General features: G+C 34.8%; 1 protein-coding gene across 1 annotated transcript in view; it reads right to left on the reverse strand.

The window, feature by feature from the left end:
• SYT10 (synaptotagmin 10) overlaps positions 1 to 20,189 on the reverse strand; it is a gene marked incomplete at both ends in the record, with an annotated part of 75,459 nt that overhangs the window by 25,986 nt on the left and 29,284 nt on the right. The window contains one exon of the mRNA XM_081249123.1: positions 14,077 to 14,644. Within this exon, the coding sequence (XP_081105249.1) occupies positions 14,077 to 14,644 (568 nt within the window). The remainder of the gene's footprint in view (positions 1 to 14,076; positions 14,645 to 20,189) is intronic.

Consider the following 20,189-nt stretch of genomic DNA (forward strand, 5'->3'; position numbering starts at 1 on the left):
AGAAACAAAAAACATCTCAAATAAACAACCTAAACTTACACCTAAAGTAATTAGGGAAAGAACAACAACAACAACAAAAAAAAAACCCAAGTTAGCAGTAGGAAAGAAAACATAAAGATCAGATCAAAAATAAATGAAAAACAAATGAAGGGAACGATAGCAAAGATGAATAAAACTAAAATCTGGTTCTTTGAGAAGATAAACAAAATTGATAAACCATTAGCCACACTCATTAAGAAAAAAAGGATGAAGATGCAAATCAATAAAATTAGAAATGATAAAGAAGTAACAGCTGACACTACAGAAATACAAAGGATCATGAGAGATTACTACAAGCAAATATATGCCAAAAAAATGGACAACCTGGAAGAAACGGACAAATTCTTAGAAAAGCACAACCTTTTGAGACTGAACCAGGAAGAAGTAGAAAATACAAACAAACCAAACCCAAGCACTGAAATTGAAACTGTGATAAAAATCGTCCAACAAACAAAAGCCGAGGACCAGATGGCTTCACACGTGAATTCTATCAAACATTTAGAGAAGAACAATGATCTATTGTTCTCAATTCTTCCAAAATATAGCAGAGGGAGGAACACTCCCAAACTCATTCTACGATGCCACCATCACCCTGAAGCCAAAACCAGAGAAAGATGTCACAAAAAGAAAAAAAACTATAGACCAATATTACTCATGAACATAGATGTAAAAATCCACAACAGAATACTAGCAAACAACATCCAACAGCACATTAACAGGATCATAGAACATGATCAATTGGGGTTTTTCGCAGGAATGCAAGGATTCTTCAATATACGGAAATCAATCAATGTGGTACAGCATATTAACAAATGGAAGGATAGAAACCATATGATAATCTCAATAGATGCAGATAAAACTTTTGACAAAATTCAACACCCACTTATAATAAAAACCCTCCATAAAGTAGGCATACAAGGAACTTACCTCAACATAATAAAGGCCATATATAACAAACCCACAGCCAACATCATCCTCAATGGTGAAAAACGGCAACCATTTCCTCTAAGATCAGGAACAAGAAAAAGATCCCCACTCTCACCCCTATTATTCAACATAGTTTTGGAAGATTTAGCCACAGCAATCAGAGAAGAAAAAGAAATAAAAGGAACACAAATCGGAAAAGAAGAAGTAAAGCTGTCACTGTTTGCAGGTGACATGATACTATACATAGAGAATCCTAAAGATGCTACCAGAAAACTACTAGAGGTAACCAATGAGTTTGGTAAAAGAGCAGGATACAGAATTAATGCACAGAAATCTCTTGCATTCCTATACACTAATGATGAAAAAACTGAAAGAGAAATTAAGGAAACACTCCCATTTACCATTGCAACAAAAAGAATAAAATACCTAGGAAAAAACCTACCTAAGGAGACAAAAGACCTGTATGCAGAAAACTATAAGACACTGATGAAAGAAATTAAACATGATACAAACATATGGAGAGATATACCATGTTCTTGGATTAGAAGAATCAATATTGTGAAAATGTCTATACTACTTAAAGCAAACTACAGATTCATTGCAATCCATGTCAAACTACCAAAGGCATTTTTCCCAGAACTAGAACAATCAATTTTTCAATTTGTATGGAAACACAAAAGACCACAAATAGCCAAAGCAATCTTGAGAAAGAAGAATGGAGCTGGAGGAATCAGGCTCCCTGACTTCAGACTAACCTCTAAAGCTACAATAATCAAGACAGTATGGTACCGACACAAAAACAGAAATATAGATCAATGAACAGAATAGAAAACCCAGAGATAAACCTATGCACATATGGCCACCTTACCTTTGATAAAGGAGGCAAGAATATACAATAGAGAAAAGACACCCTGTTCAATAAGTGGTGCTGGGAAAACTGGAGAGCTACATGTAAAAGAATGAAATTAGAACACTCCCTAACACTATACACAAAAATAAACTAAAAATGGTTTAAAGACCTAAATGTAAGGCCAGACACTATCAAACTCTTAGAGGAAAACATAGGCAGAACACTCTATGACATAAATCACAGCAAGATCTTTTTGAACCACCTCCTAGAGAAATGGAAATAAAAACAAAAATAAACAAATGGGACCTAATGAAACTTAAAAGCTTTTGCACAGCAAAGAAACCGTAAACAAGATGAAAAGACAACCCTCAGAATGGGAGAAAATATTTGCAAATGAAGGAACTGACAAAGGATTAATCTCCAAAATATACATGCAGCTCATACAGCTCAATATCAAAAATACAAAGAACCCAATCCAAAAATGGGCAGACGACCTAAATAGACATTTCTCCAAAGAAGATATACAGGTTGCCAACATGGGAAAGGATGCTCAACATCACTAATCCTTAGAAATGCAAATCAAAACTGTAATGAGGTATCACCTCACCCCCATCAGAATGGCCATCATCCAAAAATCTAGAAACAATAAATGCTGGAGAGGATGCAGAGAAAAGGGCACCCTCTTGCACTGTTGGTGGGAATGTAAATTGATACGGCCACTATGGAGAATTGTATGGAGGTTCTTTAAAAAACTAAATATAGAACTACCATGCAACCCAGCAATCTCACTACTGGACATATACCCTGAGAAAACCATAATTCAAAAGGACACATGTACCACAATGTTATTGCAGCTGTATTTACAATAACCAGGACATGGAAGCAACCTAAGTGTCCATTGACAGATGCATGGAAAAAGAAGATATGGCACAAATATACAATGGAATATTACTCAGCCATAAGAAGAAACAAAACTGAGTTATTTGTAGTGAGATGGATGGACCTAGAATCTGTCATACAGAGTGAAGTAAGCCAGAAAGAGAAAAACAAATACCATATTCTAACATATATATATGGAATCTAAAGGAAAAAAAATGGTTCTGAAGAACCTAGGGGCAGGACAGGAATAAAGACGCAGATGTAGAGAATGGACTTGATGACACGGGGAGGGGGAAGTGAAGCTGGGACGAAGTGAGAGAGAAGCACTCACATATACACACTACCAAATGTAAAATAGATAGCTAGTGGGAAGCAGCTGCATTGCATGGGGAGATCAGCTTGATGTTTTGTGACCACCTAGGGAGATGGGATAAGGAGGGTGGGAGAGAGACACAAGAGGGAGGGGATATGGGGATATATGCATACATATAGCTGATTCACTTTGTCATACAGCAGAAACTAATACAACAGTGTAAAGCAATTATACTCCAATAATGATGTTAAAAAAAGAAAAGATTAGAAAATTTTAACAATGTAATGGTTCTTTTTGTGGTTTAAGGCCTTGTCTTATTATCAAGAATTTAATGGACTAATTTAGCTTCCTTAAAGGTACTAAACACATGAAACATCTTAGACACATGGCATGGTCTAAGAAGGTTACAGGAAATTAAACTATTTGTAATCAGGAATCATTTTCTTTCTTTGTGGTATCATTCAGGAATACAAGAAGAAACAAACGACACACACAAATTAGAGTAATTCCAGAGGGCTTAATGATGGGCCCATCTACAGTGATGTGAGCAGGAAGTAGGGAAACCACAAGAGATGGTGTGGTGCCCTGGTGCGGGTAAGAGTAGAGGTGGTAATGACCCCTACGTCTGAAAGGGCAAGTGGGTGGGGACATTTACCTGAATTCAGAAAGAAGTGGTAATAATAATAGCCTAATTTGAGAGGAACGGTACCCTCAGATAAAGGACATAGCCATCCTGAAGCAATCTCTCAGAGAAAGATCTAAAGAGAATACATATCCAAATGTGATTCTCCTTCTGTCCTAACAGCTCTTGCCAGAACTCAGAGAGCAGAGAGTTTGTGGACAAACAGGCCAGCCACTTAAGGCACCAAACAGGGTGAAGATTATTGGAAAGGAACATACGGAAGATAACCAGCATCATTAACTCTTGAGGTTTTATAAGATACATTTGATAAGTGCATGCAGAGGTTGGTGAGGAAAAAAAGAGGAGACGTGCCCAGTGGAAAAGGAAGAGTCAAGTCAGGTGGGAGATGAGGGGCATGCTAGGTATCAGTGTGAGTATATATATCATAAAAGAAGAAATAGTATCTACTCACTGAATCACAGCATACAGTAACTAAATAGAGTTAAATTATCTCTCACACAAAACTTTCTGACCTAAATAGAAAAGCATACCACCTAAAACTATCTTCACTATTATAATAGGACATAGCCATTCTTAGCACCAAGATCTTCTTTCCTATTTAATATGTCAACTACAACACCAAAACCATATTCCAGTGATATCATTCTGTTTATACTTCTTGGCCGCTAATGTATACTGAGCATTTGCAAATGTCTGGCTCTATGCTAGGCATCTATTTAGTCTATTCAACAAACTATGGTTCACCTTCTCATAATCCCCATTTTGCAGATAAGATAATTAAGACTTAGAGAGATCTAGTAACTTACTCAAAGACATACAGATAAATGACACAGCAAGGATGCAAAGCCATGGTCAGTTTGTTCCAGAGTCCACAACAGTGATTATATTAGCCTTTTATTAGCAGTTTAAGTAGTACATTCCTGTAATATTCATTACGGCATTCTGCTGCACAAAACAAAAATTCAAAGTTAATGTATATCTAAAAGTTAAATTTTGAATAATAATATTTGTGGTTGTTTAAAAAGAAAGATGATTTTTTTTTGCCTATATTCATAGCATCTACATAATTTCCAATTTAAATTCCTACATTGTTCTAAATGTAAAGAGTGCAATCACCATGTAGCTTGTCTATCGTTCATGGGCCTCTATCTCTCTCTGTCTTTTTCTGTCTCTGTCTCTGGCTGTAGTTAAGAGGAAGTGAAGTCTAGTCACTAAAGAACTTAGGCTCTGGTGATTTATTGAATATAAAATATTTGTGAGACAAAGTCCCTTTTAACAGTCTGTTGTTAAAAGTTGAGTAGGGGGCTTCCCTGGTGGTGCAGTGGTTGGGGGTCCGCCTGCTGATGCAGAGGACACGAGTTCGTGCCCTGGTCCGGGAAGATCCCACATGCCGCAAAGCGGCTGGGCCTGTGAGCCATGGCTGCTGAGCCTGCGTGTCCGGAGCCTGTGCTCCGCAACGGGAGAGGCCACAACAGGGAGAGGCCCGTGTACCACAAAAAAAAAAAAAAAAAAAAAAAATGTTGAGTAGGTGTTGGGGTGAAGGGCAAAATGGCAGGATAAGAAGACCCTTAGCTCACCTTCTCCCACAGACATACTGAATCTACACTTTACATATACAGTATCTCCTCCAGAAGACCTGAGGACTGATTGAACAGCTACTGAATATAGAAGGACCATATAGAAATGGGTAGGAAAGACAGAGATATGATATCTATGGGAACCACACCCTCATTGCAGTAACCTGAAGTAGGGAGGGATATTGCTGAGGGGCTCGGGCATAGACTTGCCTGTTCTGGGATACCGTTAAAAAGATGGCAGTTTAAAGAGCATCTAAACTATATGAGAAGAAAATCTATTTACTAATCCTAGAGATTCTTCCAAATGAGCAGGGCACTACTGGACCCCTCTCTGGGGTCAGAGGTACCAGGGGCTCACCATTGTTTGAGTCCCTCTGGGACTCCTCCCAGCCCATACCCACTCCAGCCCCAGCCCCAGCCATCCTGCCAAGGTGACATCCAGTGTAGCACTCCCAAAGTACTGCCCTCCAGACTGACCCGAACCAGCTTCAGTGCCCCACAAGGTGGCCTCAGGCACAGCACTACCCAGAAACCACACTTGGCCTGGACTGCTCCCACTCCAGCCAGCCTGCCAAAGCCACTAGGCACAAGTAACCTACACAGGAGATTCAGCCACACAGGCAACTCCATCAAGACTGTAGAGAATTAGCTGTTTTGCCTAATTCATAGAAAGAAAATCTAAAGTCAAACAAAATGGGGAGACAGAAGAATATGTTCTAAACAAAAGAACAAAATAAAACCCCAGAAAAAAGCCTGATGAAATGGGAACAAGTAATTTAACTGAAAGAGTTCATAGAAACAGTCACAAAAATGCCCACCCAACTCAGGAAAAGAACGGGAAAATTCATTGAGAACTTCACAAAGACTTAGAAAGTATAATAATGAATCAATCAGAAATGAAGAGTACAATAACTGAAATAAAAATACACTAGAGGAAATCAACAGCAGATTATATGACAAAGAAAAACAAGCAATATAAAAGATAGAATAGTAAAATCACCCAATCAAAACAGCAAATAGAAGAAAGGATTTCCTTTTTTAAAGGAAAGTTAAAGGGGAGTTTAGGGGACCTTACCTCTAGGATAAAAATCAAGCATTATAATATTTACAGAGTTCCTAGAAAAAGGAGAGAAAGACAAAGAGATGGAAAATATATTTGAAGAAATAATGGTTGAAAACTTCCCTAACCTCTGCACATCCAGGTATAGGAAGCACTGACAGTCCCAAACAAGATGAACCTAAAGATATCCACACCAAGGCATATTATAATTAAAATGGCAAATGTTAAAGATAAAGAGAGAATGATCAAGTTGGATTCATTCCAGGGATGCAAGGATGGTACAATATACACAAATTAATCAATGTGATACACCATATTAACAAAACAAAGGATAAAAGTCATATGACCATCTCAATAGATGCTGAAAAACCACTTGATAAAATTCAACATTAATTTATGATAAAAACTCTCATCAAAGTGGGCCTAGAAGGAGTATACCTCAACATATTAGAGGCCATATATGATAAACCCATAGCTAATATCATACTCAATGGTGAAAAGTTGAAAGTATTTCCTTTAAGATCAGTAACAACACAAAGATGCCCATTCTTGCCACTTTTATGCAGCATAGTACTGGAAATTCTAGCCACAATAATTAGTCAAGAAAAAGAAATAAAAGTCATCTAAATTGGAAAGGAAGAAGTAAAACTGTCACTGTTTTCCGATGACCTGACACTATATATAGTGTCAAAGACTCCACCAACAAAGTAGTAGGACTAATAAAAGAATTCAGTAACATTGAAGAATTAAAAACTAATATACAGGGGCTTCCCTGATGGCGCAGTGGTTGAGAGTCTGCCTGCCGATGAAGGGGAGGCGGGTTCGTGCCCCGGTCTGGGAAGATCCCACATGCCACAGAGCAGCTGTGCCCGTGAGCCATGGCCACTGAGCCTGTGCGTCCAGAGCCTGTGCTCCACAATGGGAGAGGCCACAAGAGTGAGAGGCCCACGTACCACAAAAAAAAAAAAAAAAAAAAAAAACCAAAAAACTAATATACAGAAATCTGTTGCATTTTATACACTAATAACAAACTGTCAGAAAGATAAATAAAGAAAAGCATCCCATTTAAAACTGCATCAAAAAGGATAAAATATCTAGGAATAAATTTAACCAAGAAGGTGAAAGATCTTTACTCTGAAAACTCCAAGACTTTGAAGAAAGAAATTGAAGACAATACAAATAAATGGAACAATATACTGTGCTCATGAATTGGATGAATCAATACAATTAAAATGTCCATACTACCCAAAGCAATCTACAGACTCAGTGCAATACCTATGAAAATACCAATGGCATTTTTTACAGAACTAGGACTAATAACACTAAAATTTTTATGGAACCACAAAAAACCTTGAATAGCCAAAGCAATTTTGGGAAAGAAGAACAAAGCTGGAGGTGTCATGCTCCCTGACTTCAAACTATTCTACAAAGCTACAGTATTCAAAACTGTATGGTAGTGGCACAAAAACAATCAATGGAACAGAATAGAGAGTTGAGAAATGAACTCACACTTAGCTAGGCAATTAATCTACATCAAAGGAGGCAAGAAAATACAATGGGATAAAGCTTCTTCAATAAATGGTGTTGGAAACCTGGACAGCTACGTTCAAAAGAATCAAATTGATTGCTCTCTCACACCATATAAAGAAATAAACTCCAAATGGATTAAAGACCTAAATGTAAGGAACAAAACCATACAATTCCTAGAAGATAACAGGCAGTAACTTCTTTGATATTGGTTTAGCAATATTTTTTTGGATGTGTCTCCACAGGCAAGGAAACCAAAAGCATAAATAAACCAATGGGACTAGATCAAACTAAAAAAGCTTTTGTACAGGAAAGGAAACTATCAACAAAACAAAAAGGCTGCCTACTGAGTGGGAGAAGACATCTGCAAATCATATATGTGATAAGGGGTTAACAGCAAAAATATACAAAGAACTCATGCAACTCAACATTGGAAAAGCAAACAACCTGATTAAAAAATGGGAAGAGGACATGAATAGACATTTTTCAAAAGAAAACATACTGATGGCCAATAAACACATGTAAAGGTGTTCAACATCACTAATCATTAGGGAAATGCAACTCAAAAACCACAATGAGATACCACTTCACACCTGTCAGAATGGCAATTATCAAAAGACAAGAAAAAAATTTTGGTGAGGATGTGGAGAAAAGAGAATACAATGCTGGTGGAAATTGTAACTTGGTGAAACCACTATAGAAAACAGTGTGGAGGTTCCTTTAAAAAATGAAAAAATAAAACTACCATATGGGCCAGCAATTACACTTCTGGGTATTTATCTGAAGAAAACAAAAACACTCTTTTGAAAATATATATGCACCTCTATGTTCATTGCAGCATTATTTACAGTAGCCAAGATATGGAAACCACATGTTTCCATTGATAGATAAATGGATAAAGAAGATGTGGTATATATGTATACAATGGAATACTACTCAGTCATAGAAAAAGAAAAAAATCTTGTCATTTGCAATAATATGGATAGAACTTGAGGGTATTATGCTAAGTGAAATAAATCAAAAGAGAAAGATAAATACCATGTAATTTCACTCATATGTGGAATCTAAAAAATAAAACAAACACAATAAAACAGAAATATACTCACAGATACAAAGAACAAACTGGTGGTTGCCAGAAGGGAGGGACAAATAACCCTAAAATTTATATGGAAACACAAAAGACCCAGAATTGCCAAAGCAATGTTGAGGAAAAAGAACAAAGCTGGAGGCATAACCCTTCCAGACTTCAAACAATAATACAAAGCTACAGTAATCAGAACAGCATGGCATTGTCACAAAACCAGACAAAGATCCATGGAACAGAATAGAGAGCCCAGAAATAAATCCACATGCCTATGGTCAATCTTCAACAAAGGAGGCAAGAATATACAGTGGAGAAAAGACAGTCTCTTCAGCAAATGGTATTGGGAAAGCTGGACAGCTCCATGTAAATCAGTGAAATTGGAACACTACCCCACATCATACACAAAAATGAACTCAAAATGGCTCAAAGACTTAAATATAAGACATGACACCATAAAACTCCTAGAAGAGAACATAGGCAAAACATTCTCTGCCATAAGTTGTAACAATGTTTTCTTAGATCAGTCTCCCAATGCAATAGAAATAAAAGCAAAAATAAACAAATGGGACCTAAGCAAACTTACAAGCTTTTGCACAGAAAAGGAAACCATAAACAAAATGAAAAGACAACCTACGTACTGGGAGAAAATATTTGCAAAGACGCAACTGACAAGGGCTTAATTTCCAAAACATACAAACAGCTCATACAACTCAAAAACAAAAACAAAAAAAACAACCCACTCAGAAAGTGGGCAGGAGACCTAAATAGACATTTCTCCAAAGAAGACATACAAAGAAGACAACCATCATGTGAAAAGATGCTCAATATTGCTAATTATCAGAGAAATTCAAATCAAATCTACAATGAGGTATTGTGTTACATCAGTCAGAATGGCCATTATTAAAATGTCTACAAACAAATGCTGGCTAGGGTGTCGAGAAAAGGGAATCCTCCTACACTGTTGGTGGGAATGTAAATTGGTACAGCCACTATGGAAAACAGTATGGAGTTTCCTTAAAAAACTAAAAATAGAGTCACCATATGATCCAGCAATCTCACTCCTGGGCATAAATCCAGAAAAGAGGAAAGCTCTAATTTGAAGAGATACATGCACCTCAATATTTGGAGTGGCACTATTTACAATAGCCAAGATATGGAAGCAACCTAAATATCCATCAACAGATGAATGCATAAAGAAGATGTGATATATATAGATAGATAGACGCACACACATGTATACAATGAAATAGGAATAGTACTTAGCCATAATAAAGAATGAAATAAAGAGACTGTCATACTAAATGAAGTAAGTCACACAGAGAAAGACAAATATTATATGTTATCACTGATAAGTGGGATCTAAAAAATAGTATAAATGAAACTTATTTACAAAACAGAAATATTCAAAAAAATAATATTTGATAGACCCTTAGTTAGAAGATAATAGATTCAAGCATTTTATAGCTATAAACCAGGTCAGTGTGGTTACACACACACACACACACACACACACACACACACACTTACTCCTTTGAGAATTCTTAAGTGTCTAGAACATAGTTGGTGCTGAAAAAAAAATGTTATTTGAATAGATGAGTAAATAAATAAATATGCAAAATGAAGTGGTTCTGTTCATAAGAAGGAAAGCTTTTCCTTATCTATGTAAACTTTCAATGGATTCTTGAGTATGTATAAGAAAACTACATTTATATATTCAAAATACATTAGTATTTATTAAACAGGACTTTCTGAAAAAATGTTAATTAAAATCTGAATAATATTATTCTCACATAGTTTAAGCTTAAAATGTATATAAAGGAATATGTTGCAAATCATTCCTTCTCCATATTCATCCAGCTTCTACTATTTTTGCCAATAGGTAACAACTATTATTAAATTCTTGTGTCTCCTCATATAGAACTTTTTTTGTATATATAACTGAATATGAATATATATTTCTCTTTCCCATTACAGAAGTAGAGGCATAGGGTACACACTGTCCTCCAATGTGATTTTTCCCTATGTTAAAGATATTTCTGTTAGTTGAAGAGCCAACTGGCTTGCCATATTTGTAATATACCGCTCTAAAGTGAAAACTAATGTTTTGCACAGAATAAAGACATGCCTTTATTTTTTTATTTTCATTCAACCTGAAATTTTAAAAAAGCCCTGCTAATTCCTGATAAAAATATTAAACCCTCTTGCATAGAAATAATTTATTGGTAATAAAATTATAAATACATGATACGTGCCTCTTGTTTCAACCATTTAGGATTTTTAACAATAAATTTAAAATATTTCTGGTTTATTTTACATATGAAATTGTGGTAGGCACTGAATAATTTTTAATTTGTGCTACACACTGAATAATTTTTGCCTACAGAAAGTAGTTAATGTCAACAAATATAACCAAGCATATCAAAAGGTACATCATTGCACTTTATTTTTTTCTTCTGGGAGATTTGTACTAACATACATTCTTTCACTTGGCCTTATATGCAAATATGCTAAGTTATTTATTCAACAAGTATTTCGTGAGGGTATATGACTACATTACTTTTTTTCCTTTCTCCTTCTTTCTAGAACATTCTATAATTTCTGTGTGAAATTACTTAAAATTAAAGATGTGTGAGTAGGAAAAGACAATTTCTTAAGCAAATTTCAACTCACATTATTTTTTTCATTTTTATTAATATAAGAATATAAAATTGTTTAATAATTTTTCAAAAGCTTGAGAAGTTTTAATTAAATACATTAACCATAAAGATGATACTAGTGTATACTGTGAACTTTGGTCCCGTAGTCAAGGAATTTAGGTTTCATCACTATCTTTGCAACAAAAAAGTCATAAACAGTATCTAGAACAGTGTGTGGCTCACTGTTCCAGTTAAAGAGAAACGTCATTTGACTAGAATAATTTAATAATACATATTATTATCTGCATACTTCCTTTCATATCCAGAATACTGAAATGAAAATGTCTATGTTGTGGTAGGCAGAATAAAGGCATCCCTAAAGATGGCTGCTTCCTAATATCCTGACCTGAGTATGCTACCTACATGGCAAAAAGGACTTTGCAGATGCAATTAAGATTATAAACCTTGTGATGGGAAACTTATCATAGATTGCTCACGTGGGTTAAATCTAAACCAAGGAATGCCCGTGACTGCTAGAATCTGGAAAAGGCAAGGAAATGGACCACCCTTAGAGGCTCCAGAAAGGAACAGAGCCCTGCCAATACCTTGATTTTAGTCCAATAAGACCTATGTTGGACTTCTAACCTACAGAAATATGAGGTGATAAACTTGTGTTATTTTAAGACACTACATTTGTGGTAATTTTTACAGCAGAAATAAAAAATTAATACTTCAAGCACATGGGAGAGTTGAAAATAAAATTGAAGAATTCATTAATATTTACCAAAAAAACAGTTTATGTTCTATTAGCAGTCAAAAATTGAAGCTTCCACAAGGGATTCTTACTGTTTTTTAAGGACCAGTATGGAATACAAAAATTTATGAATGTAAAAAAAAATAATCCACTGTCAATCACCTATAAAATTATGTTAATTTTTAGACTTCACTTAGGGGTTACTTACCTGAACCCAAATATATGAACAGAACAGTTTTTGTATGGTAACGTTTGTTGCACCCCTAGTACTTACAGTACATCAAACACAGAGTAGGCAATCAGCAAATATTTGTTGAATGAATAAAAGAAGGACTAATATAAGATTGGCGAATCAAGAGAAATAACCTAACAGTTAATTATTATCTGCATTTGTAGAATTCTACAGAAGGTGTCATATATTTAAAACAGTAAAATTCACTCTTCACCACTTTTATCCCTGTAGGAATATAAGTAATAATGTGAAAAACAATATGAAATCAAAAGAGATCCAGTTTGTTCCCTAATAGATTATCACAGTGGAGACCATGAAATAAAAACCCAATAATGAAAATTTAATAACCCTAAATACTGGTTGTACTTAGTAAAACATTAATAAGGGGGAAACACAAAAGGAGCTATTTTGAATTTAAAAAGTTTTCTTGTTTTTTAAATAATCCCTGTCACTGTCCAAAACTTCAACATTTCTAGTTTATAATTTGTGGTAAAACTTAGACAAAAGATGTTAAGACAACCTGGTAGTAAAAAATTAAATGTCTTCATTTAAAAACTAATAAATGAAAAAAATTTAGCAATCTAACCTCCAAAGAGACCAGTTCCCTAATTCTGTTTCTCCAATTCTATTCTGGACAAATAATCTTGAATAAAAAAGAGATTTATGTATAGAGAATGCAACAAATTTTTAGTCTAACAAAATTTATGCCTAATTCAAATGTCCAACTATAAAAGAATGGTTAGGAAAATGGATCATATATTTAAACATCATGTACTAAAACATATATAGCACAAAAAAATGAGTGTGAAAAAATTTAAACTTGGTTTGATCTTAATTATTTTAAAACATTCATAGAAAAAAAGTAGAAAGAAATATGCCAAGTTTTTACATATAATTCATGGCATTATGGATTATTTAATTTTATGTTTTTTACCCTGTTTCTAAAATTTTCAATATTAAATTATTTTATAATCAGAAAAAGCATTTTGTAATGAAAAGGAAAATTTCCAATGTAAACAATTACTTCTTGATCATTCGGCATTTCAAATGCTACAATCGTATCAATTCCACAAAATCTCCTGAAGGAATGGGTTGTTTTAGATAAAATCAAGGAGTTTCCAGTGTCATCAAAGTACGTTTTAGGTTTAATCTGAGGAACAAAATCATCTTAAATAATGAAAGTCAATAATAACTATGAAGAAATTGAGTGTTGATAATAGGTTACAGATAAATATTTTACAAGAGAAAAGGCCTACTATTTTTGGCAAATTACAAGAAATGTCCAATACAGTGAAGTAATGAATTTCCCCAAACAGAAAGTGTAGAAACAAAGGTTAGACGTTGAAAGAAAATATTTTTTATTTATACAATCACTAATGTTACCTACATAGTGTTAAGTGTCTGAATTATTATATATGTATGTAATCACATACTCTGTTTGCAGGTCTTTAGGACATAAATTCTCTAATTTGTAGAACTAATGTGGGTAAAAATTAGTCTATTTTATCACTGCAGGTCAAATAAAAAGGAAAACATTGGTGGAATTATAACTTACTGTGGTAGCACAATGAATATTTTTCCATACTGTGGCTTCCCTGGAGAGATCAGAGGCTTCGAACAAATTATCAAAAATCACTTCCCCAATCATGTCATGTCTAGAAAATCTGTCAAAATCATACACACCGAAATGTAGTTTTCGGTTGCTTAGTTGATCATATGCTACAGGAAACTGAAAAGTTTCATCAAACACAGGATTTAAAGTTTTTCTGTGCACACGGGTCTGAAATTTCTTTTTCCTGTCTGGAAGAAGATACATCTTCACGTAAGGGTCAGAAGTTCCTGTGAAGTCTTTAGCAGGGAGATCTAAGGCTTTGATAATTTTAACAACTAGAAGTTCATTTTCATAATCATACTGGAGGGTGAAGTTAAGCTTCCCACAGGTTTTGACATCTTCTTTCTTGTTGCCCTCAGAGTCAACTGATTTCTGTTTGTAGAGCTCTGGTTTTATTCTCCCAATGCTGGTTGTTGTTTCTCCTCTTTGTAAAATGGGTTCTGTGCCCATGCCAAAATCAACACTGGAAACCTGCATTTGCCTTGGTAGGTGTCTTCTGAAGGAATTGTGTCTGTACACACACACATACACACAAAATCATTTAAGTAGATCATTTTGATGATAATGTTATATACAGTGGCATATAAACTCTCCCCCACACCCAGGATAATGGGAGCATTATATCTACAGCAATAAACAGATGGATACACATACATACACACACACACACACACACACAGAGTTACTTTTGAAAAACCAGGAATGCAATATTCAAAGAAAAGTCTCCTAATATTATAGAAACACCTAAAACACACATATGTACATTTTTATGAGCTTTTGGTATTTTTATGTACCATAATAAGCCCAAAACTTTTCAACACAATTGTAAAGAAAGATGATTACCAAAAAAGTTCAGTATTCTACAAAATGTTACCTGGGTATATCTAGATGTAAACATTATGTAAACAAATCATTCAGATGACTGGTTTCTTTTCATCTGAATATTTTGGTCTTATGAATTTCCCATTTTAGTGATGACAATATTAAAAAAAACATAAGTCCACATATTCTTATGCTGTGTTATTTCTAATACTTAAGATAACTAAATGAATGTGTATTTTTCAAAAGAATATATAGTTATGACAGAAAAAATTAGTACATTTTCTTTTTTTCAACATGGAGTGGGCTTCAGAAACTCTTAAGGATTAAAAAACTGTAGAATTTTAGAGTTTGGGGCTAAATAATAGTTCTTAAAATTCAAACTGAATTTCCTATACTCACTGTTACTATTTATCTCTCCAACATTTCCAGAACATTAGGTATATCAGCTTACTAATGCTCATAAATGTGACTTGCATTAAGATCTGCTTCTCATACTTTCTCCATGATTTCTAGCATGAGCTATGTCAACTTATGTGTTTCCTCACTGTCTGGTTTCAGGTCTTTTGTTCTTTTCTCTTCTCAGTCACTCCATCAGACTAATAATCTGTTTTGGGGCTATAATTACTACCTTTAATCTGGTGATTCCCTAGATATTTCTCAGATAGACAAAATCCTAGTTCCATATCTCTTTGTCTTGAAGGGGGATTTCTAAACAAATGTCCTAATTTTGTTCCAAACTCAAGCAAACTAATTATTTTCTCTATTTTGCTTTCAAACCAGTTCACTCTTCCACAATCTCTGACAATAGCTCTAACATTTTTATCAGTCACTTATGCTTGGAATACTGCAGTATGCTTGTTTGAATCACTTTTCCTTTATTTCATGGGATTTGCTTAATTTTCTAAGTCCTGTTGATTTTTTGCTTTGAGATATCTCATATAATTGTCCATTCTACTCTATTTCCATTGCTATTTGGTCCATATCCTCATCATCTCATACTTTGCTTTCTACAGTAGCCTTCAGCTTGGCTTTCCATCTTTCATCTCTCTCTTAAATTCAATGTCTCTCCAGTACTTACTTCAAAATCCTTTATGCTTGCTGTTATAACTTTTTCCACTTGATCATAATTGAAAAATTATTTCTATATAAAGAAACAAACTAGGATAACTTTATCTCAGATGAGGGAATAAGCGCCTAATTAAAACTATACTGAATTTAAGACCCAATATTTTAGTTTCAGTATCTAAGTGAGTATATATGTAAAGGTCTTTACTAAGTTACTTAAATCTTGAAGTGATCTGTTTCCTCAGATTGATCCTCAGATTGATCCCATTTTAATGTATTGGACATGCTATGAAATGTATTATGATCCTGAATCTATTCCAGATATACAAGATCAGGGGCTTAAATTAGGGTCAGGGAACCATCAGGGAGCATTTAAGAAATAATAAGAATTTAAAAAGGAATACAGGTAGTATGTGTTGTTGTGAATTATTAAAGAGGTCTAGATAATCCAGTTAATACATTCAATATTCTTAAGAGATTTAGAATATTTTACTAAACAATCTAATATTTCTGTCAAAATCACTTTCGCAACAATTTTAAATTTTTTTAAAATTTTTGTGAGCAAAAAGCTCCCAAGAAATTAATTCCTTTTTTTATAACTTGATCCATAATTTCACCTCCCTTATGCATTTCAACATAATAAAATTTAAGCTTCTATCTTCTCCCTAAAAATTCAATCATTTATTTCTTATGCCACTGAATATAATTGGGCAGCTGTAAAGCCCCTTCTAACAAGAATCAAAAAGTAGTAACATTTTTGTTCTAGTAAGCCAGTGCCCCCATTATACAGTAAATAATTCATGTTTTAAGTCACAATTTAGCTAGTCAGTTAAGAGAAGCTTTAATTATTACAATGTTAAACTATTGCCATGACAACACAGATCCTCTTTATCTTCTTGAATTTTTTTTCTCTTTTGGAATGACAGTGGTAAGTGTCTATTTAGTCTCACACAAATATCAACCAATTAAAGTACAGGCCATTTGTCTGTTACTGACCCCAATCTTACCCTTCAAACCCAGGAAGGCACCGCATAAGTACTCTTCCAGATGGAGAAGGAAAAACTTTTCCCACCTTACCTGAAATATCTGAGAGTAACTACTAGATATAGTCAATATTATCTGATGCCATAGGAATAAAATGTATTAATATGGTAATTTTCAAATATTTTTTTCACCAACAGATCCTTTCTTTCAAACAAAATCAGAGACCAGAAGTTCAACACGTACGGAGAGAGTTGCTTTGGTTAATGTGTGAGTAGAGTCCTGGAATCTCACTAGAAACCGTGCCAATTTTTCCACACGACCCAGGAGAAAGCACTTGAAGAGCATTACACTGAGATGAGATTTAAAAAATGCTGGACTGAAATCAGACTATAGTTTGGTCCCAGCCTCCCTATGGAGTAACAGCAACTTTGGGCAAGTCACTTCACTTTTTTGATGTTTACTTTCCTCATCCATAAAACCGTCCTTTCATAGTTGTGAAGGTCAAATGAGATATTACAGATAACTTTGAAACTTACCATTTTTCATACTGCTAATAATTATCATTAGAGTTTAGGACACATGGAGCTGAAGGGCAAATGCTGTAATGAACTCTCTGGTTCTGACAATCTCAAATCTAGGTTTCCTGTTTGGGGAGTTGGCACAGAGTTGGCACAAAGTCATTCTTGTGTGAGCATGTCCTGGACTACCACCCTGGACAACAGATTCCCTCTGACTCTCACTTCTCAGCCACAGCAGTTCTTTCTTCCTTAAGTGGGAAACCTATATCCTCCTACTCTTACTTGCAGTGTCTTTACTAGCTATTAAATTTATCTTAGGTACTGCTTGAGAAATAAGAGGTGAAAAGCAAAAATATATTTAACAGCGTTTTATTTGTTTATTCAATATATTTACAAGGAGTTCATCTCTCTGTTTTAATATTAATAATATTTATATAGGAAACTATCACCATATATTAAAAGTTGTAACCCTGTTTTATAGCTAAAGAGGCTCAAATAATAAGACTAAATTAATTTGCTGGTAAACAAAGTTTTCATCTTTATTTGTTTCCTATTTTTTCCATTCAATTTGAAACAATGACAAGAGTGACTCATTCAGCACAAAAATATCTGAACATATATCAAGCAGGGCACTATATATATGAAGGCAGACTAAGTTGTATAATGTACCACAAGGAATTTTTGAAATTAATTCATTGTCTGATGTCAGCACAATCCTCTATATCTTTAATCTCTTCTTTAAATGTTCTTCTCATGTTATTGCTCAGTAGAAGCCTGATTCTTCCCCAAGGACACTGTTTGTTCTGTGCCCCTATCATGTGGTGGTTGATATTTTTGTGGTAATCCTTGTTCCACTGGTCCTAGAAGTGAAGGAGTTGTCCATTCCTCTTGTCCTTCATTACCACATTCACATCATTCTCCCTGAATACACCACTCCCGGCTCTAAAGCTCAAGTCAACAGATCATATCCCCATTACCACTTATTGTTAGTCATTTACTAATACTCAAATCACTCCCTTCAAAGTGATTTTAATCACTTGGTTCACTAACTCTCTTTGACAATGTTTTTGCTTCGATTCCTAGCCATGAACAAGTTTCTTCCAACTACTTGGCCTCTAGGTTCTTTTAATTTCTCTCTTCTAATGATGTTCTCTATTTACCTCAGTTACTACCATATTCATAGCCAGATTTCATCATTATTAATTAGCTGCAAACTCTCCACAACCCCAGTTTCACACATGCTTCTCTCTGAGCAGCACCTCTTTCCAGCTCACACCCTCTTATATTCCAATTCAAATAACTTTCCAACTCACAAGAACCTCCAATACATTGATTCTATCACTATTTCATAATCCCTAGTTCCTTGATATCACTTTTCCCTCTTTATCCAGTTTCAATTCCATTGTTAATCAATAGAGCCGCTCTCACACATACATTCCCAATTCTCTTGTTGCTCTCTACCTTCTTAGTTGCAGGGCAAAACCACAGTCCTGGTTGAATTCAACTTTCCATCATATCTACACCTGTACATGTGCAAGCGAATACAACTAGAGAAAAACATAAAAGAACTCTCAATGTTCCATTTTAAATTCATGACCACATTCCTCATTAAACCCTAACAATGAACAGCAAACCATTCTCCCTCTTAATCTCCTAGGTTCACAAGACTATTTCACACCTTCTCACCTTTCTTCAAACCTCTAACACCTTCCTCATTCCCAATCTCAATTAATGACCTTACTTCCTATTTCACTAATGAAGTTGAAGCAAAGAGCAGAAACCTTCCACCTCATCAACCTGTTATCAGCATCTGTATCCATATTTTTTACTTTTCTGATATGATTAATTACCCATGTTATTATCTAAAGCCAATCCCTCCACTTGTATATTAAATCCCATTTTCTCTCATGTCACCTTCAAGGCTGCTCCTCTTTGCTTCCTGCATTATTAATTCTGCCTCTTTGCTGGATTATTACCATCAGCACAAGAGGATACTGTTATTTCTGCTATCTTAAAGGAACCTTCCATTCACTCTACTTCCTCTCTCTGTACTGCTGTTTCTCTAACACATTTGCAGCAAAACTCCTTGAAAGAGTTGAGGATAGTACATCCACTGTCCAATTTATCTTCTCCCATTCTATATAAACTCACTCTAACTCGTTTTTCACATACCAATTCTGATATAATAGCTCTTGAAAATGTCAATAATGTCTCCCTGACATTGCTAAACTCAGCGGTCAATCCATGATCCTCACCCCACTTGACCTTACAATAGTCACCTGACAGTTAATCACTCCTGATTGTTTACATACTCTCTTCACTTGGCTTTCAGGTTATACCCTCCTGGTTTTCCTTCTTCTTTACTAGTCTCGACTTCTCAGTCTACAATGCTGTTTCTGACGTCTTAATATTGGAGTACTTCTGGGATTCATCTCTGGTTTTCTCTTTCTTATTTACACTCACCTCTCTGATAATATCATCTCCTGGCTTTGAACACCATCTCTATGTGGACCCCAAGTTTACATATGTTTTACAGATTCTCTCCAGAATTCCAGAGTTATTATCTGGTTGCGTACTCAATTTTTCCACTAAGATTTCTAACAACATCCTTAAACACAACAGTTCCATATCTCCTGTTTTGTGCTCCCAAACTCACTCCATTCACAG

Source organism: Mesoplodon bidens (assembly GCF_964165515.1).
Source record: "Mesoplodon bidens genome assembly, chromosome: 11".
NCBI lineage: Eukaryota > Metazoa > Chordata > Mammalia > Artiodactyla > Ziphiidae > Mesoplodon > Mesoplodon bidens.